The sequence below is a fragment of the Glycine max genome, chromosome 16, assembly GCF_000004515.6.
Source record: "Glycine max cultivar Williams 82 chromosome 16, Glycine_max_v4.0, whole genome shotgun sequence".
In the NCBI taxonomy this organism is placed as follows: Eukaryota; Viridiplantae; Streptophyta; class Magnoliopsida; order Fabales; family Fabaceae; genus Glycine; species Glycine max.
In genome coordinates, this window is record NC_038252.2 from 10633285 (window position 1) to 10658552 (window position 25268).

The following is a 25268-nucleotide window of genomic DNA, read 5'->3' on the forward strand; positions in this document are numbered from 1 at the left end:
CATGACTACAACCCTTATGCTTCTTAAACCCTAAAACAAGGAAGGAGATAATTAAAATTGGCTTAGGGGTTTTACAAAAAACATGATTATCATTTTTGGCTCAAATAAGGTGCAAGGGATAAATTTTTATCAAAGGTTGGCTTTTTGGCTAAGTGGCTGAAAATAAAAAGAAATAGGGCCTTGATCATTTCCACCTCATGTAATTAATCTAACAATCTAAGAATGATGCAAAATCAGGAAATTAAAAACAAACATTCTCTCACAAGTAAGTTTCACATAACTCACCGAGACAAGACAAAGTTGTTGGCTTACCGTACCATGATTTCTTTTAGACAGACTAACCTTTTCTCTCTTTGTTGTGATTCATACTCCTCTACTTGAACTGATGCCTGCCTTCATGGAACCAACATTTTCAGAAAATTGGTATGCTGCATTTCAAGTGTTTGAGTCCTTTCAGAAAAAGCCTTAGCACTAGTGACTTCATAAATATCATGCAATTATTTGAGAGAAAAAAAATAAAAACTAAAAATATAATGACTGAATAAAATCCTGCTTTCTTCAACCCAAGTTTGGCCATGGATCACAATTAGCCGCCAGATCTGCAATGGTGTCATCCCCAGCTCCGGCTTCAGTGTATCTCTGACCTCAGAGGGCTCACCCCCCATCAGTAGAGGGTTGGACTCCTGGCCAAGCAACCTGCTAGATGAAGGCCTCTAGGGTCAACAGCGGTGGATCCATCCTCAGGTGGACTGATAGTTTGTGAAGACCCTAAACAAAATCCTATTTTTTTTACAACAAATGAAAAACAAAATTTTTAAAAAATGTTGGGTTGCCTCCCAGTAAGTGCTTAATTTATCATCTTTAGCTAGACATTATTCTTCATTTTATGGATTGTTCAAGTAGACAACACTTGTTAATCTTTCTAACTGGCCTCCATTGTAAATTTTTAAGCGTTCCCCATTGACGATCCATCTTTTCTCCGGTGTATGTGTTGTAGGGTCCACCAATTCTACAAATCCATGGGGTCTTACTTCTTTGATCACGAACGGCCCTGACCATTTTGACTTTAGCTTTCCTGGAAATAGCCTGAGTCTGGAATTGAAGAGCAAGACTTGTTGGCCTGGTTGGGAGTTCTGTCTCTGTAGCTTCTTGTCATGATACGCCTTTATCTTTTGCTTATAGATCTTGGATGATTCATAGGCGTTCATCCTCATTTATTCTAACTCCAACAATTGTAACTTCCTTTTCTCTCCAACTGCAGCTTCATCAAAGTTTAGCAGTTTAAGGGCCTAATAGGCTTTGTGCTCCAACTCCACCGGTAGGTGGCATGCTTTCCCATAGACCAACTGAAATGGTGACAGGCCTATGAGAGTCTTGAATGTAGTCCTGTAAGCCCAGAGAGCATCATCCAGCTTCAAAGCCCAATCCTTTCTTGATGATGCGACAATTTTCTCAAGGATTTGCTTTAGCTCTCTATTTGAAACTTCTGCTTGGCCATTTGTCTGGGGATGATAAGGTGTGACCACCTCATGTCTGACATTGTAATGCTCTAGAACCTTCTTCAGTTGCGCATTGCAGAAGTGTGTTCCCCCATCACTGATCAGGGCTCGTGGTACTCCAAAACGGGAAAAGATATGTTTTTTTAAGAATTTTATCACTACCCTGACATCATTCTTGGGGGTGGCTATGGCTTCTACCCATTTGTGCATGTAATCAATAGCTACCAGGATATAGATATTCCTGTATGATGATGGGAGAGGCCCTACAAAGTCAATCCCCAACAGTCAAAGATTTCTACCTCTATTATGTTTTGCAGAGGCATCTCGTTCCTTCTGGAAATCCCCTTTGTTCTCTGGCATTTGTCACAACAGGACACATAATCATGAGCGTCTTTGAAGATTGATGGCCAAAAGAAACTTTCTTGTAGCACCTTTGCTGCTATCTTATCTCTGCTGTGGTGACCACCATATGGTGAACTATGGCAGTGCCAAAGGATGCTCTATGTTTCCTCCTTCGTAACACACATTAACAGATTGTCTGCTCCTAGCTTGAACAGATGTGGATCATCCTACACATAGAAATTTCTTTCGCTGGCTCTGGTTAAGCTCTTCGAGGATGATTCATGTGGCTTTGTAGTGGGCCACATCAACAAACCAAGGTCTTGTGGTGGCTTGTAAGAGGAACTCATCTGGAAATTCTCCCCTTACCTCTGGTTCTTCTTTAGTTACTTCCTCATTCTTCAACCGGGAGAGGTGGTCAGCCACCACATTCTCGAATCCCTTCTTGTCCTTGATGACTATATCAAACTCTTATATGAGTAGGACCCATCTAATAAGCCTTGGTTTTGAATCTACTTTGGTGAGAAGGTACTTGAGGGCGGCATGATTAGTAAAAATCACTACCTTTGACCCCACCAAGTATGGCCTGGATTTTTCTAGGGCAAGACAATGGCTAGCATCTCTTTCTCCGTAGTGGCATAATTCATCTGTGCTTCATTGAGAACTTTGCTAACGTAGTAAATGGCATGGAATGTCTTGTCTTGCCTTTGTCTTAGGACTGTGCCCACTGCATAATCACTAGCATCGCATATTAATTCAAACTCTTTACTCCAATTAGGTGCGATCATCACCAGGGCAGTCGTGAACTTGTCTTTCAGGGTCTAGAAGGCCGCTGAACATTCTTCATCAAAGTTAAACACAACATCTTTGTTCAACAGATTGCTCAACGGTCTAGCAATTTTGGAGAAATCTTTGATAAATCTCTTGTAAAAACCTGCATGTCCTAGGAAGCTCCTGATGCCTTTAACATTTGATGGTGGTGGAAACTTCTCAATGACATCAATCTTGGCTCGGTTTACCTCAATCCCTTAGGCCGAAATTTTGTGGCCCAAGACTATGCCTTCTCAAATCATGAAATGGCACTTCTCCCAGTTCAAAACTAGGTTTGTTTCCACTCATCTTTGTAGCACCATTTCCAAGTTCTTCAAGCAGCATTCAAATGAGGGCCCAAATACCGAGAAGTCATCCATGAATACCTCGACACTTTTCTCCACCATATTTGCAAAAATGGCCAACATGCACATCTGAAATGTGGCAGGTGCATTACATAACCCAAATGGCATCCGTCTGTAAGCAAAGACGCCAAAAGGGAATGTGAAGGCCGTCTTCTTTTGATCCTTGGGGTCCACCACAATCTAATTGTATCCAAAGTATCCATCCAAGAAGCAGTAATAAGCCTATCTCGTAAGCCTTTCCAACATCTAGTCCATGAAAGGCAAAGGAAAGTGGTCTTTCCTTGTGGCTTCATTGAGCTTGCGGTAATCGATGCACATTTTCTAGCCAGTGATAGTTCTTGTTGGGATTAGGTCATTCTTTTCATTTTGAATGACTGTCATGCCCCTTTCTTTGGTACCACTTGGACTGGGCTTACCCAAGTACTGTCAAAAATGGGGTACATAAGCTTGGCCTCTAGAAGCTTGAGCACCTCTTTCTGCACCTCTTCCTTCATTGATGGGTTGAGCCTTCTCTGAGGCTGTCTGACTGGTCTATAGTCTTCTTCCATTATTATCTTGTACATGCAGTAGGCAAGGATGATTCCGTTAAGATTTGATATGTGCCACCCAATTGCCTCCCTGTGTCTTTTGAGGACCTCTACCAACTTGTTTTCTTCCTCTACTGTGGACTCACTACTGATCACCACAAGCTTGGTCTCGTTCTCCTCCAAGAACACATACTTCAGGTGGGTGGGTAGAATCTTCAGCTCCACCTTGGTCTTCACCTACAGGAATGTTTCCTTCATGATCTAAGTCTTCCAAGCAAGCCCTTAGATCCTTCTCCTCTTCACTGGTTAGACAATCCACAACATTGATCAAAGCTTTCTCCATGAAGTCTGTGTGGTTTGAAGAGCACCGACGTCTTCTTTATCGACCTCCTCCACCTTGAAGCACTTTCTATCTTCCTCTGGGTATTTAATTGCTTCAAAAAACATTGAAGGTTACCTTTTGGTCTTTGACGCTCATTTCCAGATTATCATTCCCCATATCCACTACATAGTTGGTAGTCAACATGAAGGGTCTGCCTAGGATAAAAGGAATCTTCGTATCTTCTTCTATGTCCATGATGACAAATCCACAGAGAAAGTAAAGTGACGGACTTTGACCAGGACATCTTCTAATACCCCGCACGATCTTATGATTGATTGGTTTGCGAGCTGAGGCGTCATCTTGGTGTTGGACAAGTGGCCTCAATAAGTTAAGAAGGGGGTGAATTAAGTTTCAAAATTTCCCACTAACAAACTTTTAACCCCCTTCTAAATGATAGGCTCAGAATGCAAAAGAAGAAGCAACAATCTATTTAATAATGTTCTTTAAACATGCAAGACAAAGTTGATTGCAATAACATAAATGAGATAAGGGAAGAGAGAAATGCAAACTCGATTTATACTAGTTCGGCCACTTCTCGTGCCTACGTCCAGTCCTCAAGCAACCCACTTGATATTTTCACTAACTTTGTAAAAATCCTTTTTACAACTTTTGAACACCCGAGGAATCCCTTTCCCTTGTGTTCAGGAAACTTAACAATTCAAGAGACAACCAGTCTCTTGATTACAACTGACTTTCTGGGATGAACAGAAAGATTTCTCGCTTTTAGAGTGGATGATACAAATTGAAGTTGCTAGAGGAATTTCTCTCTTTTAGAGATGATAATACAATTTGAAATTCCTAGATGAACTTTCAATAGATTTGCAAGTGTTTGCCCAAGAGTTGTTGAAAGAGCATTTGGCAATGAAGTTCTCTTAGAATATCTCTCTCTTTCTTTTTGAAGTCAGACACACATATATATAGGCCCTTCGTGCCTTTTCAAAATGGTTTAAAGAGATGTGTCATTTCAAAAAGCTTTTTCTAAAATTCTTCACTGGTAATCGATTACAGGTTTTTGGTAATCGATTACACAGTTATATTTTGAAGGGTCATGACTTGTCAAATTGAATTTCAAGAGTTCAGTTGTTGGTAATCGATTACACATCAATGGAAATCAATTACAACTTTTAAATTCAAATTTCAAAACCCTTCTAAAAGCTATTTTTTCAAAATTGTCTTATGGTAATCGATTACACTGCCTGGTAATCGATTACCAGAGCCTTGGATGTCTTGGAAACACTTTGTTTTGAGGCAAAGCTTGATCTTTAATTAATCTTGAAGCAATGCTTGTTTGTTGAAGCAACCTTGTATTAATCTTGAAGCAATGCTTAACCTTTGAATGTTTGTTGAAGTAATCCTGAAAGCAACCTTGTTTGATTATTCTTTGGCATCACCAAAATCATGTATTCATACATTCACACTTGGTAGGGTCTATCTTCAGGTTTCCAATTCTTCTACACATTGACAGGGGCATCAAATTGATGCTTGCCCCTGAGTCAGTGAGAGCCTTCCCTTCTAACTCATTCCCTATGGCGCAAGGGATTGTCCCGCTCCCAGGATCTTTAAATTTCTTGGGTAGCATCCTCTATATCACCATACTGCAGTTGCCTCCCACCACAATGCTTTCATTGTCAATGTACTTCGCCTTCTTGGTGAGGATGTCCTTCATGAATTTGGTGTAGAGCGACATCTGCTGCAAGGCTTCCCCAAATGGCATGGTTGTCTCCAGCCCTTCGAATATCTCCAAGAAACGCTTGAAGTAGCGCTTCTTATTCTTTTTAGATGGCACTAAAGGATATGTGGGCTCCTTTAGAGGGGTTGGTGGCTCTTCTTTCCTAGCCTCTCGGGCTATGTGACTTTTGTTCTTAGAGGGTAAGACCTTCTTCTCTTCTTCTTTCTCTTCTTCATTCTCTTCTTCTTCCGCTTTCTCTCCTTCTTTGTCTGCCCTTCCTTCATCAGATTGGTCTCCTTCAGCTTCCTCTTCTTCTCCTTGTGCTCTCCTCTAGCTTCTAGTCAACACTGCCTTCATTCCTCATTCGGGTTCTTCTCTATGTTGGCTCCAAAGCTGCTAGTGGGTCTTTCAGCCATTTGTTTGGCTAATTGTCCCACTTGTATCTCTAGGTTCTTGATGGATGACTCTGTGCTCCTGTAGTTGAACATGGATATCTGCATGAATTGATTCAGCGTCTCCTTAAGCTTATTGGTCTTCTCATAAAGATCAATCCCTTGGTTGGAATTTTGGACAGGTTGACTTCTTTGCTCCTTGTTGAAATGGTTCCTCGGATGATTCCTCCAGTTTAAGCCCTGTGTGAAATTCCTCCTTTGGTTGAATCCTGACGGCCCTCCTTGGTTGTAGCCTTGGAATCTGTGGCGATTTTGAGCTCCCATGTAGTTCACCTCCCTAGAAGAATCTTCTTGGGCAATGTTGTACCCATGTGTAGGCGTCCTTTTGAGTAGTCCGTGGAAACGGTCGAGTGCCTCGCTTAGTGATTCATCAGGGAATTGGTGGAATGAGGATATTTCCATCTTTCCCTCAGCAGTCTTTGACTCTAGGAAGTATTTCTTTAAGAAATTTTCTACAACTTCCGCCCAGGTCTGCAAGCTATTGCCTTTAAAGGAGTGTAGCCACCTTTTTGCTTTCCCTGTCAAAGAAAAAGAGAAAGGATTGAGGCGTATGACATTCTCGGGAACACAAACTATTTTTACCGTGTTACAAATTTCTATGTAGGTGACGAGATGAGTGTAAGGATCCTCATTCGGTAGACCGTGGAAGAGGTTTCCTTGTATCATCTGTATGAGAGAGTGGGGATAAGAGATGTTGGCCGCTTGAACCTCTGGCCTTGCAATACTAGTGAAGAATTGCGGGGTAGTTGTACTAGAGTAGTCCTCTAGTGTCACTTGTCGTGCATGCTCCTCTTCCATTTGATAGTAGCTTCGTGGAGAGGGTGGAGGTGAGGGTTGACTGCTCCCTTGTATTTCTTGCTCTCTTCTTCTTCTTGCGGTGTTGTTATGCCTACAAGTCACTTCAATTTCTGGATTTTGTGGACCTAAATCTTCAATTGCAGTTCTACCTCACATACACAAAAGCAAGCACTACCATGCAAATTATAAAAGAAAAACAATGGAGAAGAAAAATAATGAATAAAATTAAAATTGTAAAATAAAAAACAAAGAATAAAAGAATTAATACTTACAAATTGAAAATGTATGGCAACCAAGTACGAAGAACAAAGTCCCCGACAATGGCGCCAAAAACTTGTTAACCGTTTGGCAAGTGTACCACATGTCTAAGTAGTAAAGACTCGGAAGTCCGAGTGTCGATTTCCATAGGAACTTTGTTTTGTACTTGCATTGGATAATTTCCAATTTATAAGAGGAAAAGAAAAGATGAGGTAAAAGATGAGTTAAAAGAACAATAACTAAATAATAGATATTAATAGGAAAAAAATAAATAATAGGGAATTCAATGAGATGGGAATGTTAGGACCTAGCATGCCTTATTTGCCTAAGATGTATTATTTTAGATTTTTCTTATCAATTAGGTGAATTTTTCCTACCCACATCTATTAGAATACTTGCCCCTGATGTCTCACGATGACAAGCCTATCTTACCTATCCATCTCCCAAATGTCTTTGCAAAGATTCAATAGCTTAAATGCATGAAGTTCTAATTCTAGATGCTTGCTTTGATGCATGGGCATAATGCAACCATTCTATGTCTAGCAATGATTTTATTAAGATACCCCTTCCTTTTAGTTCTATTAGAAATTACCCTCTGTCAAGCAACTTATCCCTAAAACTGATGCATGTAAAACCTTCCTTGTATTTTTATTAAGGATTACCCTTTGTCGAGCACCTAACCTCCAAAGATGATGCAAGGATGAATGATAAATGAAATTAAAAATAAGAAAGGATAATAGGAAAGAAAACACATGTTTGCATTGATAGATATGAAGTATACAATACATCTTTTAGCTTTTTAGGCCTGCCAGGCCCTAACTAAGGGTTTGGCTTCTCATAGCCATAAGGGGCCTTACACTTGAAAAGGGGTTTAGAACTTGATGGAAGAGAAGAAAGGAAAAAGGGAATAAAAGATAATGGAAGAGAAGGAAGAATTCCCTAAGGGAGAGTTCTCAGGTTTTAGGTGTGTATTAGAGTGCTCTGAGACTCTGTGTGCCTTTTCTCCTTGGTTTGACTCTCTTTTTATAGTTGCTAGACTGGACTTGGGCATGCGTACTCGCGCTTAGTGCGGGTGCCTGTATTCGTGCTTAGCGCATGCACATGTGCCTGTATTTGCGCTTATCACGCCTCTTCCTCGCCTAGCGCCAATGCTTGTTTTCGTGGTGAGTGCACGCTGCGCGCTGAACGCATCTTGGGTTGGGCTTGATGTCAAAATCTTCCTTTTTAATATTTTTGCTATTTTCTGCATCTTTTTGGCTTTTAATCCCTCATTTTCATATCTACTAGCCATGAATAAGAAAGTCATCAATTCTTAACAATTAAGCATAAATAACTACTAAATAAATATTTTTCAGGTTATTTTCACTCTATTTTCATTATAAAAAACAACTCATATTTAGCAGTTATTAGGTATATTGACAATTTTTTCTTGTGTTTCCCTTATTATTTGGATATTTGTTCTTAGAATTACCAAAGGTTCTGCACAATGAATAATTCTTTAGTTGCCCCATTTTCCTTGGTCCATTTCATTGTGTATATAGGTTAATCTTGGGTGATTCTTTTTTTTTTTTCTCCGTATTTCTAGATCATGACATATAGTTGACCCTTCATATTTTGGCCAATATGATGTGTGCTTCATTTGACCAAGTGATCTATTGTAAACATTGGACACATAATTGAGTTTGTAAACGTCATTGATGAATTGTTTGTAATCAACATGGACGTACTTACACATTGTAATTACATGTGAACATGTCATGTATAGTTTTTGAAATTTACCACAATCACACCATCATTCCTTAATCTTTATGGTAAATGTTTTTGAGAAACATCATTGCCTTGGATTTGGGGATTATTTCACAGAGAAAAGAGTACTTTGTTAATTGAACTCAATTACACACATGGAGTTAGCCTTTTTTTTCTTTAGCCTCAATAATCTTATCAACATTTTCTACCAATTCTTTACCTGATATCATCATTGTTATGGCTTCCGTACCCCTTTTGAAAAAGTATTTGTTGGAATAATCAGGAATCTAGAAGGGGAGGGGGTTGAATGGATTCTTTTTGAAATTTTTACCAATTCATTCGTAAGATTCAATTAAAGCTAACCCCTCATTGTAATCAAGGTTTTCTCAAAAAATTGATAATAAATGATGGAAGCTTGCTTGTGGGGCTTCTATGGAGGCTGGATCTTTGAGCTTCAATGAGGTCCTTTAATGGTGATTTTCCACCATGGAGATGCAGTGGAAGACAAAGGAGAAGAGGTGAGAGGAGGCACCATCCACTAGGGAATAAGCCATGGAAGAAGGAGCTTCACCACCAAGATGAGCCTTGGATAAGAAGCTTGGAAGGATGCTTCAATGGAGGAAAAGAAAGAGGGAGAGAAAGAGAGAGGGGGGAGCACGAAATTGAAGGAATAAAAGAGGGAGAGAAGTTGAACTTTGAGTTGTGTCTCACAAGACTCTCATTCATCAATGTTACAACAAGTGTTACACATGCTTCTATTTATAGACTAGGTAGCTTCCTTGAGAAGCCTTCTTGAGAAAACTTTCTTGAGAAGCTTCTTTGAGAAAACTTCCTTGAGAAGCTAGAGCTTAGCTACACACACCCCTCTCATAACTAAGCTCACCTCCTTAAGAAGCTTCCTTGAGAAGATTCCTAAAGAAGCTAGAGCTTAGCTACACATACCTCTCTAATAGCTAAGCTCACCTCCTTGAGATGAAAAGCTAGAGCTTAGCTACACACCCCCTATAATAGCTAAGCTCACCCCCATTCCAAAAATACATGAAAATACAAAAAAGTCCCTACTATAAAGACTACTCAAAATGCCTTGAAATACAAGGCTAAAACCCTATACTACTAGAATGGCCAAAATACAAGGCCCAAAAGAAGGAAAAACCTATTCTAATATTTACAAAGAAGAGTGGATCCAACCTTGACCCATGGGCTCAAAAATCTACCCTAAGGCTCATGAGAACCCTAGGGCCTTCCCTTGGATCTCTGGCCTAATCTACTTGGAGTCTTCTATCCAACACCCTTGCGGGGTAGGATTGCATCATTCCCTCAACCTTGGAAAGGATTTGACCTCAAATCCCGAGGTTCTTCATACTCTAGGCTCCTTCCCTCGACACCTGTAAAAAGAACAAAAACATATGTATTAGTGGTGTTTGGTATGTTGAAGTAAGGTAAGGTCTGAAAATCCATTTCCTGGGCATCTTCCCATGAAGGAACATGGTTCCTCACCAACTCAATGAGTGGTGCTACAAGTATAGAAAAATGTGGGACAAACCTTTTGTAAAAGTTTGTTAAGTCATGGAAGCCCCAAATTTTTCTTATACTTGGTGGAGTGGGCCACTCATGAATGAACTTTATTCTCTTAGGGTTCATGGGAACCCCTTGATCACTATTTGAAAAATTAAGAAAAGTAACACAATAAAACATAGCTTTTTCTGTATTTTCATATTGATTATTCCTACCAAAAAGTATGACAAACCTAAGGTGTCCCATATGAGTACCTAAGTTTGTATTGAAACTAAAAATAAGAACAAACCTACCTAATGAGTCCCTATGTACACACACCATGAAGATGTTAGGTGCACGAGTGATTTTACAAAAGAGGGTTGCACTACTCAAAACATTCATCATACCACCTATTTTAGGGACTTGGTGCCTAATAATACCTATTTCGGGCATCAACAAAGCGCAAGGATTTAAGCTCTTGCGAACCAAACCCTCATCCAACAACTTCTTTACTTGAGGAATAAACTCACGCCCAAGAGGTGTGGCAATGCTAGCAAGTGTCTTTTTACAAAAGAGAAAACGTGGAGGTTGTCTAAGAGGGAAAGTTTCTTTAATGTTTGTCTTTATTGTAAGATGAGTTCCCTTCTTAGCTAACCTCTTGGAGAAAACACTTACCTCCTTACACTTCTCTTTAACCACTAATGGTTGTCCTTCTTCTTGGGGGTAGATTTCTTCACTAGATTCTTCCCCTTTTGCTTCTTCACTTTCACTAGAGGAAGGTGAAGTAGTAGCCTTATCTTGGCTACTATAAATGTCTTGGCCCCTCATAATCATGGTTTTTGTGGTGGGGCATTGAGAAGTAATGTGTCCTCTTCCAGGACATTTAAAGCACTTTATAGAGCTAGTTTTCTCTTGCATACTAGCCTTAGGGGCTTGCTTTTCTATTGTCTTCCCCTTATCATCTTTGGGCTTAGAAGGTGTCACCCCTAAGATGCCTTGACCTTGGTCTTTCTTTGGATAAGAGTGAGAGCCATAAGATTTTGAGGTAGACTTCTTTTTAAGTTGTTGCTCTACCCTTATTTCCCAATCTAAGTTAGCCTCTACATTGTCCTTCCTATGGAAGTATGAGAGGTTAATGTTAGCCTCTTAAGGCTTTCTTTCCTTTTCTCTCCTATGGGAGTGAGGTTTAAGATGTGACCTATGCCTTCCTTCGTAATAGTCACGAAGTTCTTCACTTGGGCTCTTGCAAGAGTTATGACTACTATAAGAGGCATATTTTTCTCTTTTCATTTCTTTCATTATTTTTCTTCTTTCTTCCTCTCTTATTTTCTTTCTTTAATCTTGACTTATTTCTTCCACTCTTTTTTTCCTTTTTCTTTTCTCTCTTGTTTTTCTTTCCATAACTTGAGGGAACTCAACTCATCTAAGATTCTAGATAAAGGGTCTTTATGACTAGTACCCTCGCCATTAACACTAGATGAATGATGACTCATGTTAGTACCTAAGTTGTGGTTCTTTCTTGTTGGAGGTTTGAAAACAAAAGGTAAAAGAAACTATGGTTGAAACTAGCCAAAATAAACACTAAAAGAGGTGTGAAAGATAAGGTAAAAAAAACTAATTGGTAAAAGGAAAGCTATCTAGGCGGTTTGACAATGGAAGGTAAAGGAAATAAGCTATGAAAGTAAGGAAGAAAAGTAAACTAGGTGAATCCTAAGAGTGTTTGGATGACCACATCAAGGTTCCCAACAAAACACTCATTATCCTAAGGAAATATTGCCTAAAATTATTACACACAAATGGAAGTTTGGTAACCTATTGGAGGCTCCCAACACACTTCCAATGAAATTCCTTTTTGTTACAAAACTTGAAAGCAATAAAGGTAAGTAAATTGCAAATTAAAAAATTACAAAATGTCCTCAATTTTGGTGGTTGTTATCTCTTTGGTGATTCACTCAATTTGGAGTGCTACTTAGTCCAATAGCTCTTAAGGTGGTTGGTCCCTTGCTTCTTGACTCAAATTCTTCAAGGGATGACACCAATCCTCCATTCCAATTCCCTATATGGCAACTCACAAACAAGGAAATAAAGAGAAAAGCAATAACCAAAGACAAAAAAAAATGAAATGAAAGCTAAACCAATGGAGTTTTAACAAGACAATTTTTCAAGGATTATTCAACAATTAAAGCAATGAAAAGGACATAGAAGCAAGCTAGGACTCAAAGAGAAACTTAGAATGACTCTAGAGTAGAGTAAAAAAAAACTAAAAAAAAGACTCATAAAACCTCTAGCTTTGACACTTGTTTTCACACTAATTTTCAATTGAAATTTCCAATTATAGAATAAATTTTGAGCCAAAACAACAAGCACACTTCCCTTTCACCTTTTTTTTTTCTGGATACTGATTTTCTTGCCAACTTGTGTGATTTTTCGTATTTTTTCCTTTTATACAAATCACTTGTTTCTTTTTTTTTTTTTAAATTTTTTCCAGATGTCTAGAAAATTCAGTAAAAATTTTAGTTCAAAATTTGAAGTAACCAAGTCTCAATAATTTTTATAAGTTTGTATGTCCAAGCTCCAGTGATTTTTTTAAGCATGGTATATTGATTGCCTTGGGCTTACTTTCAACCTTCCTATGTATGTTGAACTCACTAGGATTTTTTACCACAGTTTTAGGAGTTCAATATTCACTTAGGATCAACATTTCAGCTAGCAATTCAATCACCAAAACTCAAATTCACAATAGACACAATCATAAGGAAACCTAAAAGTTCAAGAAAAGGTTCACAATAAAAGACTCTCTAAGAATTTTGCATGAACATGTTAAGGACTAATTAACATGAAAGATTTGACTAAAATCAAATAATAGGATAAAAGAATTTCATACACTCATGAACAAATGAGTTAGACAAAGAAACAAGAAAATAAAATTCAGCACAACATAAGAAATCTTATGTGAAAGGTTTCATGACTAGACATGACATCTATGACAAAACTACAATAGGTGAACAAGTCACTCTAGATTTTTGAGGTTTTCTTCTACTTTAATATTTTTGTAAGAAATTTTATGGTTTAGGTTTCAGCCACAAAAAATAACAAGAAAAAACTCAAAGGAACCTAAACTCAACACAATTCATGGTTCAAGAACAAGAACAAGAAATTTGAACCATAGAAAATCAAATCTAGCTTCTATAGCATGTTTAATCGGTGGAAACTCTAAAGAATCATGTTAACAACATTTATCACAAGACATGTGAGGAGATACATGGAGAAAAATGAAGAAACAACAATGGAAGAGAAGGTAAAGCAAAAAAATTAATGGAGGTTTAAGGAGCACCTACTTGAAGCTCTTGTGCTCTGATACCACTTGATAGAAGCTTGCTTGTGGGGCTTTTATGGAGGCTGGATCTTTGAGCTTCAATGAGGTCCTTTAATGGTGATTTTCCATCATGGAGATGCAGCGGAAGACAAAGGAGAAGAGGTGAGAGGAGGCGCCATCCATTAGGGAATAAGCCATGGAAGAAGGAGCTTCACCAAGATGAGCCTTGGATAAGAAACTTGGAGAGGATGCTTCAATGGAGGAAAAGAAAGAGGGAGAGAAAGAAAGAGGGGGGAGCACGAAATTGAAGGAATAAAAGAGGAAGAGAAGTTGAACTTTGAGTTGTGTCTCGCAAGACTCTCATTCATCAAAGTTACAACAAGTGTTACAAATGCTTCTATTTATAGACTAGGTAGCTTCCTTGAGAAGCTTTCTTGAGAAAACTTCGTTGAGAAGCTTCTTTGAGAAAACTTCCTTGAGAAGCTAGAGCTTAGCTACACACACCCCTCTCATAACTAAGCTCACCTCCTTGAGAAGCTTCCTTGAGAAGATTCCTAAAGAAGCTAGAGCTTAGCTACACACACCTCTCTAATAGCTAAGCTCACCTTCTTGAGATGAGAAGCTAGAGCTTAGCTACACACCCCCTATAATAGCTAAACTCACCCCATTCCAAAAATACATGAAAATACAAAAAAGTCCCTACTACAAAGACTACTCAAAATGCCCTGAAATACAAGGCTAAAACCCTATACTACTAGAATGGCCAAAATACAAGGCCCAAAAGAAGGAAAAACCTATTCTAATATTTACAAAGAAGAGTGGATCCAACCTTGACCCATGGGCTCAAAAATCTACCCTAAGGCTCATGAGAACCCTAGGGCCTTCCCTTGGATCTCTGGCCTAATCTACTTGGAGTCTTCTATCCAACGCCCTTGCGGGGTAGGATTGCATCAATGAAGATATTTAATCAATGAAAAACAAAGTTTCGTGGTCCTTTTACATCAATTCCATTACCAATATTGATTAGCAAAGGTTTAGAGAAAGAGAGAATCACACACATAATTTATACTAGTTTAGTTCCCAAGAGGACTTACATGCAGTTGTTCCAAGACCCTTAGAACTTCCACTAATAGGGAACCAAGTACAAACACTATGCACAAACAATTTCCTAAAATTCTACTTTTCCCTTGAACCCTACAAGAGAAGGATCAGGAGTTGAAACCCTATCAACTCGCAAAAACCCTTGATAACCCTAATCAAGGTCAGAAAATAGAAAGAATTCAAAATTAGATTAAATACACTTGAATGTGCATATCACAAATATCTTCAAGCTCTTCCTTTCTTTCTCAAATCATGATGAAGAATGAATGAATCTTGATCATCATGAATCTCTTGTTGAAATGCAGATTAGTTCCCTTAGATGACTCTCAGAAAGTGTTTTTTCAAAAGATAAGATTGAATCAATAGTCACTAATGAGAATAAAAATGTGATGGTATTTATAATTTTAATAGATAAAGCATATCTAATTGATTATCAAATGAGCACATCTATTATTTCATTCAAATCCCTCTTGTTCAAATGTGCCCATCTAATTGAATTTGTGTAAGTGGTCATGTGTTCCTGAAAGTCACTTCGTGGACTGGGGGTTGGCAGGGCGCTAAAGTCCTATAAGCTCACACCTAGATTCATTGGTCCCTTTGAAATCCTAAAGCATGTCGGTCCGATTGCATATCAGGTGGACTTGCCATCATCTCTCTTAAATCTCTATAGTGTCTTCCTTATCTCTCAGCTCAGAAAATATGTTCATGATCTGTTGCATGTGATCGAGTTGGACAATGTCCAAGTGAAAGAGAGCTTGACATATGAAACACTACCACTAAGGATCAACGACCGTATGGTCAAGCAACTAAGGGGGAAGGAGATTCGCTTGGTCAAAGTTGTATGGGGGAATGCTTCGGGAGAGGATGCCACCTAGGAATTAGAGGGCCAAATGCGTGACTGATCGAGGTCGTACCCAAATCAAATAAACATTAAAATGCAGTAACTAGGAAGTGATCCTAGGTCGTTTCCCAACGAGCAATGATAAACCAATTGTTCATAATATACTAGCAGTAACAGTAACAGTAACAATTGGGGGGGGGGGGTTGTTTGTTGTGTGAATTAAAGCACAAGCGAACTGAAATACGAAATTAATAATAGTAAAAACGTGTTGTTTGGTCTGATTCTGAAGCCATTCTCTTGTCCTAGGTTATGAAGAATTCGTCCCTAACAATTAACCACTTAATCCAACCCTATTTTAATTTACTAAGCGAAAATCAATTTAGGGCTGTCAATATGTGATTATGCAACACATACACCAATTAATCCCTTGTTCATTAAGCACGAACGCAATTTAAGCAAAGAGGCAATTAATCGAACACGAAGCGTGCACATATTAATAGAACTCATGTGGGTTAATTGGTGAAGGGAAAACTGCTAGGAAGCTACATTATAAACAGAACCTCGAAGAGAGTTAAGCTTCGTCCTTAGAAGGAAACAACACCAGAAATTTAGCCTTCCATAATTTCAACCAAAAACAGAAAACGCAATTGAAGCTAAAGGTAGAAACGTAAATGAAACTGGAAATAGAAACGAGAATGAAACTCAAACAGAAATGTAAATGAAACTAAAGGCAGAAGAAGAAATAAAAATGAAGTTGCAATTAGAAGCAGAGCATGGAAAAATGCATTACGTGAATAGTAACAATAAGCTCCAAAACCTAAAACCCTAAACCCTGTGCTCTGAATAATAGTCTAACAGAATAATCTTTACACGAATCCCAAGGCTACTATATATAAGGGTCACTCAGAGTCACTGGGCCCTATCACATTATTCTGGCCCAAAACGAAATAAACATTGAACAACATAAAATAAAATTGCAATCTCCTAATTAAAAATTAACTAAGGTAAACGTTGCTTTATTTGCCCTCTTTAAGTCCATGACCAAAATCCGGGTTAAGCCCAATGCTTCATTAATTACTGAAATTAGATTGAAAATATCAAATTAGCTGAATGAGCCCAAGTAATAAAACTGCCTAATTAATTTGACTATTAAGACTAATCAGTAATTAAAATGGTGCAAAAAGGGTTAAGAAATAGGAGAAAATAATGGCACATCAAAACCCCCCATACTTAGCCTTTTGCACTCCTGGGCAAAATGAAACAAAGAACAAAACCCAAGGATATCAAAGAGAGACAAATAAAAACATTCACATATTTCTTAATGAACATCAAGGATTGAAAGGAATGGGTAACATCTAACATCTAACTTGAAGAGATATGAAGAGTCAAGATATCCATGAAAATCATCCAAGCAACCCAATCATGGCAAAATAGTTAATCAGCTCAAGAATGAAAAATGATAAAGCCTCACAAGATATACACTCTATCTCTCAAGTGTCTAGGCTACTATTTACCCTCAAAGCACCCATGAAAACCAACACCACATAAACTTGGCAAGATTCTAAAATTGACAATCAACCCATAAACACAAGCACATGAGGATCAAAAGGGCTTTTAAGGTTGTAATGGGGCCAAGGACAAGGTAGGGAAAAATATGGAATAAGTGGCTAAATCCCAAAGGAATAGAGGAGCAATGGGGAATAAGTGCATATTAAGAAAAAATAAGAAGACCTAAAGATAAAATTTAAACATAAAGAGTAGAACCAAAAGTCTCATAATTCTTTTTCCATTTAGGATCTTATTCACTCAACTTTATTGCTTTTCTTTTTCTTTTTTCGATTTTTTTTTTGCTCTGTAGCATTTGAGAAACAACATCTCATTCAGCATGTCCAACATTTAACCAATACACAATGTACATCAAGTATGGCCCAAAATACATCATGAAGCATATCCAACAAAACATGTTATCCAATGAAACAAAAACCCCCCACACTTATTCCCAAAACAATTCCAAAGCTCAAAAATTCCTTAAGGGTAAGCTGATATCATGGTTTTTCACTTAAGGCTTGTAGTGAACTTCAGCACAAGGAAAGGGAAACAAGGCTCAAAAGGGCTATCAAAGGAATTAATTCAAGGTAAGTCCATTTGGCTAGAGGCTTATAAGAACAAAATTGCCTAAATCATTTCCAAATATGCATGTGAATTAGGAAGCATCAACAAGAATCAAGCCAAGGCTATTGTGCAAGCAATCAATGGGGAAAAACACACCAAATGATTATGATGATGGATGGCTCAAATTCTCACAAAGGTAAACTTATCACTTTCGAATTAAGCTTTCAAAACTATCAAGACATGTAGAGGAAAATCAAGGATTTCAAATCACAAAATGTCAAGAGACTTTTATTTTCAAAACAATTACCCATTTCTTGAACATATCCTATAATTCAAAGAAAAACATGCAAAGTTGTACATGCAAATAGAATTGACCTAAAATATCAAACTAGAAACCCAACAAAAATAACAAAATTAACAAATTTAACACAACTAACAAAACCGACAAAACTAGCAAAACCAAAGAACTCCCCCCCATACTTAAACGACACATTGTCCTCAATGCAGCACAATTAAAAGATTAAAAGCAATTAAACCATCAAATAGAATCGGAAAAGTGTTATAAAAGCAAAGACGGAGATAGGAAAAGAAGAACTCCCTAAGTCATGGTGGAGGAAGAGTAGGGTGGAGTAAGGAAGTCTCTTCCACCACTACGTCCACTAAAGAAGGGTTTGTGAGGAATGACTTAAGTCGGTGTTCGTTGACCTTGAAGCTCTTGTTTGTGGAGTCGCTTTTGATCTCAACTGTACCATAAGGAAAAACATTAGTAACAACAAAAGGACCAATCCACTTAGACCTCAACATACCACTCATGAGTCCAAGCCTAGAATTATACAATAACACTTTTTGCCCAACTGTGAAGTCCTTCTTAATTATCATGCTATCATGGAACTTCTTGGTCTTTTCTTTGTAGAACTTGGCATTCTCGTAGGCTTCTAGGAGGATCTCATCTAACTCACTCAATTGCAACTTTCTTTCCTCACTAGCTTGATCCATAGAGAAGTTGCAGGTCTTCACTGCCCAGTATTCTTTATGCTCAATCTCCACTGGAAGATGACATGCCTTTCCAAAGACAACCCGATAAGGAGACATTCCTATGGGTACTTTGTAGGGAGTCCGATGTGCCCAAAGAGCATCATCAAGCCTGGTACTCCAATATTTCCTTCTTGGCTGCACAATCTTCTCTAAAATTCTCTTGATCTCCCTGTTAGAAATTTATGCCTGTCCATTGGTTTGGGGGTGGTATGGTGTGGATACTCTGTGTACAACCCCATACTTTTTAAGCAAGGCATGCATTGATTTGTTGCAAAAATGGGTTCCTTGATCACTAACGATTGCTTTAGGTACTCCAAACCTGCAAAACAAATTAGATCTGACAAAATCTACAACAACCTTAGCATCATTAGTTCTAATGGGCTTGGCTTCCACCCATTTTGAAACATAATCAACTGCAAGGAGAATGTAAACATAACCAAAAGAGACAGGAAAAAGGCCCATGAAATCTATGCCCCAGACATCAAACACCTCACAGAATAGCATAGGTTGCTGAAGCATTTTTTGTCGCCATGTAAGTGCACTTCCTGCTCTCTAACACTGGTCATAAGTGCTACAAATCTTCCACGCATCTTTAAAGATGGTGGGCCAATAAAAGCCACAGTCAAGCACTTTGCGAGCTGTCCTTTGAACACCCAGATGACCTCCCGGTGCGGAAGAATGATAGAACCACAGGACTAAGTCAGTCTTATGATCTGGAGTGCATCGTCTAATGACCTGATCACTGCACAATTTCCACAAGTAGGGGTCATCCCAAATAAAATGCCTAGCATCACTTTTAATTTTATCTTTTTGAGCCTTAGATGCTAAGGGAGGAAAAACAGAAGCAACTTCATATTTGACAATGTTAGCAAACCAGGGAGTAGAAGAAGAATCAGAAATACTATACAATATATACAAATGATCATCCGGGAAATCATCCTGAATGGGTGAATCCTCATCAGGCACATGTTTGATCCGACTCAAATGATTAACAACTAAATTTTGTGCTCCGCTCCTATCACGGATCTCCAAGTCAAACTCTTGGAGCCTGAGCATCCATCGGATCAACCTAGGCTTAGAATCAGCCTTCTTTAACAAGTACTTTAGAGCTGCATGGTCAGTATAAACAATAATGCAGGTACTAAGCAAATAAGAACAAATTTTTTCATGAGCAAAAACTATGGCTAGTAGCTCTTTCTCAGTAGTAGTATAATTCGCTTGGGCAACATCTAAAGTCCTAGAAGCATAATATATCACCCTGGGCAATTTATCAATTTTCTGAGCAAGGACAGCCCCTAATGCATAATTTGATGCATCACACATAAGCTCAAAAGGGGCTGTCCAGTTGGGTGCCTGGATGATGGGGGTGGTAGTCAGTGCTCTTTTGAGGCAATCAAAAGCCTCTTTGCATTTATCATTAAATTCAAACTCCACCTCCTTTTGCAACAAGTTGGACAGTGGAAGGGCTACTTTGCTAAAATCTCTTATAAAGTGCCTGTAGAATCCTGCATGACCAAGAAAAGATCGCACCTCTCGCACACAAGAGGGGTAAGGCAATTGTGATATAACAGAAATTTTTGCAGGATCTACTTCAATGCCCTTATTGGAAATAATGTGGCCTAAAACTATACCTTGCTCAACCATAAAATGACATTTTTCAAAATTTAGAACAAGGTTAGTTTCAATGCATATATTCAAAACCTTTTCCAAACTATCCAAACAAACATCAAAAGAGGATCCATATACAGTGAAATCATCCATAAACACCTCTATGCAATTTTCTAAAAAATCACTTAAAATGCTGATCATGCACAGCTGGAAGGTACCAGGGGCATTGCACAGGCCGAAAGGCATCCTCCTATAGGCAAAAGTTTCGAAGGGGCAGGTGAATGTGGTTTTTTCCTGATCCTCTGGAGCAATAGTGATTTGCATATAACCAAAAAAACCATCAAGGAAACAATAGTGAGATTTACCTGCCAGGCGTTCAAGCATCTGGTCAATGAATGGTCGGGGAAAATGGTCCTTTTTGGTAACCTGGTTCAGCCTCCTATAGTCGATGCAAACTCTCCAACTGCACCCGAGTAGGAATCAGCTCCTCCTTCTCATTTTTTATCACGGTGAGGCCGATTTTCTTCTGGACTACCTGGATGGGACTCACCCATTGGCTGTCGGAGATAGGATAAATGATTCCAACTTGCAAAAGCTTGGTTACCTTCTTCTTCACTACATCAAGAATCACCGGGTTGAGTCTTTTCTGTGGCTGTCTTACTGGTTTAGCCCCATCCTCTAAATTTATTCGATGCATACATGTGGATGGGCTAATACCAGGAATGTCCGCCAGGGTCCAGCCTATAGCCTTCTTATGCTTCTTGAGAACAGATAACAACTTTTCCTCTTGCTCATCAGCAAGGTAGGCAGATATAATTACTGGAAAACGTTTTTTATCATCCAAGTAAGCATATTTTAAATTTGATGGCAGAGGCTTCAATTCTGGTGTTGCCGGCTGGATAGTGGTAGAAAGAGATGGTTTCTCAGCCTGTACCTCATAAAGAAAGTCAGAGGTATGTGTACTTCCTGAAACATGGTTAGTTCTATCTGACTCTATAAAATCAATATCAAGAGGTAAAACATCACCAGACATGTAGTCAATATCAATTTCAGATTGACTCTCAGCATCAAATTCAGATATATGATCAAGTACAATTTTCAGACTCAATGCATGAAGAGTGACAGGCATGCAGATTAGAATAAAGATCAGTCATGTATTCATCAACAACATGGTCAATTATTTCAGCATGAAATACAGAAGGATCTTCAGATAGGTGTTTCATAGCATCAAGAATATTAAAATGAACAGTTATATCACCAAAGTCCATAGATAGTGTGTCTGCATGTACATCTATCTTAGTTCTAGCAGTTTTCATAAAGGGTCTGCCTAGAATGATGGGAACTGATCCTTGAGAAAATCCCTCCTCCATATTCAAAATATAAAAATCAACAGGGAAAATCAGTTCACCAACTCTAACTAAGACATCCTCTATGAAACCAACAGGATAGGCAACACTTCTATTAGCTAAATGAATTACCACATCAGTTGACTACAAAGGACCTAGAGATAGAGAATTAAAAATAGACAGAGGCATAACACTAACAGAAGCTCCTAAATCTAGCATGGCATTGTCAAACTTATTGTTCCCTATAATTCAAGGTATGCTGAATGTACCAAGATCTTTACATTTTTCAGGGATTTGGGGGATAGATTTACCAATCAATGCGGAGACATTTCTGCCCATGCTAATTCTTTCACTTCCTTTAAGCTTCTGCTTATTAGTGCACAGCTCCTTCAAGAATTAAGCATATCTTGGAATTTGCTTTATTGCATCCAGCAGAGGTATGTTTACCTTTACTTTTCTAAATGTTTCCAAGATCTCCTTCTCTGCCTCTTCCATTTTTTTGTTAGGAACTATTCTTGGAGGGAATGGAAGAGGGATATGTTGCTGGAATGGAAGAGGGATATGCTGCTTCTGCAAATCAGAATTATTAGTGGAAGATTTACCTGCACAAAAATTGTTAGGTAACTTACTCTTTAAATTTTTGTCATCATCTTTTTCTGGAGTAGAGTGAAGTTGGGAAGGTTCATTTGCGGATGAGGAAGGTGCTACTGGTTGAGGTCCTTGACACTGCTTTCCCGACCTCAATGAAATGACACTCACATTTTTGGGATTCTGGACAGATTGAGAAGGCAGCTTGTCAGAATTCTGGGATTGTTGTTGATTTAACTGTGTAGCAAATTGTCCCATCTGATTAGTTAAGCTCTGAATGGAGGCTCTGCTCTCTTGTTGAAATTGCATGTTTTGCATAGTCATTTGCCTCACAAGTTCTTCGAGGGAAGGTTGCGGAGGAGCCTCAATTGTTTACTATTTCTGGGGCTGTTGCTGTTGTTGGATAGGTGGAGGAATGTATGGTCTGCTTGGGCCAGCAACATTTTGGATGGAAGGAGCAGGCTGCTATTGTTGTTGTTGAGGGGTAGACCATCTGTGATTAGGGTGATTCCTCCATCCGGGATTGTATCTATTGCTGGAGAGGTCATAATTGTTCTATTGTGGTTGATTTTGCTATTGAGGTTGAGGAGGTATATTGTAAATGTTTGCAGCATAAGCTTCAAGCTGCTTAATTGCTCCAGGTTATTGCATTGAAGGGCAAAGGTCTGTATGGGGGTCAACAGAGGAGCATAAACCACAGACCCTTGCGATAGGTACAGATTTCTAATTCAAGGCCAACTGGGTTACCAGGTTAACCAAGGCATCTAGTTTACCTTCAAGCTTCTTAGTTTCAGCTGATGAAGATGAATTCGTGGCTACTTCATGCACTCCTCAAATGACAATAGCATCATTTTTGGCACTAAATTGCTGGGAGTTGGATGCCATCTTCTCAATTAAATTCCTGGCTTCAACAGGGGTCATGTCTCCAAGGGCTCCACCTCAGGCAGCATCTATCATGCTTCTCTCCATGTTACTGAGTCCTTCATAAAAACATTGGAGAAGAAGTTGCTTCGAAATCTGGTGGTGAGGGCAACTGGCACATAGGTTTTTGAATCTCTCCTAGTATTCATATAGGCTCTCTCCACTGAGTTGCCTAATGCCTGAAATATCCTTTCTGATGGTCGTGGTCTTGGAAATAGGGAAATTTTTTTCTAAGAATACTCTCTTGAGGTCATCCTAGCTCGTGATGGACCGTGGAGCAAGGTAATAAAGTTAGTCCTTTGCCACTTCTTCTAAAGAATGAGGAAAGGCCTTTAGAAATATGTGATTCTCCTGGACATCTGGGGGTTTCATGGTGGAGCAGACAATATGGAATTCTTTCAGATGTTTGTGTGGGTCTTCACCTGCAAGGCCATGAAACTTTGGAAGCAAATGGATCAGTCCAGTTTTAAGAACATATGGGACATCCTCATCAAGGTACCAGATGCACAGGCTTTCGTAGGTGAAATCAGGTGCAGCCATTTCCCTTAGAGTCCTCTCACGGGGAGGAGGTTGTGCCATGTTCTCAGAATGTTCACAATTAGAATGTTCAAAATTATAATGCTCAAAATCAGGATGTTCAAAATCACCAATAACAGAATGCACAGACTCTCCAGTAACAGAATGCACAAACTCTCTAGTAACAGAATGCTCAGGATGCTCAAAAGGTATAAAATGATGTCTAACTAATCTATGAAATGTCCTATCTATCTCAGGATCAAAGGGTTGTAAGTCAGATGGATTGCCTCTAGTCATACACTACATTCAGCATGCACACAACTAGTTGCCTTCTTATGCAAGTAACAGTGTAGGTTTGAACTACAGCTACCATTAAATGATATCCAAATGACTTGAAATTTTTTGAGCAACCTTATAAAATGATGAGAAGATAGCACAAAAAATTTCAAACGAAAATTCAAAGTCTAACTATAGAAGCTAAAAATGATAAGTTAAGAAAAATAAGAGAATAATACTTGGAAAATAAAAAACTTTTGACAGAATCACAATTTTTAGAAGAAGGAGACCTCAGCCGGCCGGCTTCCACGGCATGGGAAATTTTTTTTCTACCCTAAATACATATATAATAATAGCGATTTTGATAACCAGAGCAAAAGTTATGGCCATTTGAAGTTTTGACAAAAATCAAATTTGCTACTTTTTGGGAACTTTCAAATTTGACCAAACTAAGGGCTCTAGCTATTTTTCCCACAAAATATGAATCAAAAGAAGTGACCACAAGAAAATTCAGCCAAAAATAACAACTATAGCTACCAAAACAAAAGATCCCAATTAATTAAGCAAGAGTAGTCTCTAAAATTTGTCGCTAAGGGATTTCCACTACTACCCTGTTTTCCAGTTCACAAAAGTGGTCGCTAAATCCATCGCAAGGCACTATTGACAGCAAAACACAAAAACTGAAATAGGGGAAGCGCTGAACAGAAAAACTAAAACAAAACACCACACTAAACAGAATAACAAGACTCTAAACACACTAACACAACACTAGCACAACACTAACACAACACGAAAGCATAAAACAATAAAACATAAAACACGAATTATGAACCTTTGGACACTGCTCCCTGGCAACGGCGCCAAATTTGATCAAGGTCGTACCCGAATCAAATAAACATTAAAATGCAGTAACTAGGAAGTGATCCTAGGTCGTTTCCCAACGAGCAATGATAAACCAATTGTTCATAATATACTAGCAGTAACAGTAACAATGGGGGGGGGGTTGTTTGTTGTGTGAATTAAAGCACAAGCGAACTGAAATACGGAATTAATAATAGTAAAAACGTGTTGTTTGGTCTGATTCTGAAGCCATTCTCTTGTCCTAGGTTATGAAGAATTCATCCCTAACAATTAACCACTTAATCCAACCCTATTTTAATTTACTAAGTGAAAATCAATTTAGGGCTGTCAATATGTGATTAAGCAACACATACACCAATTAATCCCTTGTTCATTAAGCACGAACGCAATTTAAGCACAGAGGCAATT

The 25268-nt window shown here is 38.6% G+C and overlaps 1 protein-coding gene and 1 non-coding gene across 2 annotated transcripts; one reads left to right on the top strand and one right to left on the bottom strand.

Annotated features, from left to right (window-relative positions):
* Positions 1 to 884: 884 nt before the first annotated feature.
* Positions 885 to 1214, bottom strand: LOC102662293 (uncharacterized). The gene has a single exon (XM_006599765.1). It carries the CDS (start codon positions 1212 to 1214, stop codon positions 885 to 887), a length of 330 nt encoding a protein of 109 aa, XP_006599828.1.
* Positions 1215 to 23301: 22087 nt separating this feature from the next.
* Positions 23302 to 23408, top strand: LOC112999826 (small nucleolar RNA R71). The gene has a single exon (XR_003265044.1). It is a non-coding gene; the product is annotated as a small nucleolar RNA R71 (small nucleolar RNA).
* Positions 23409 to 25268: the final 1860 nt, after the last annotated feature.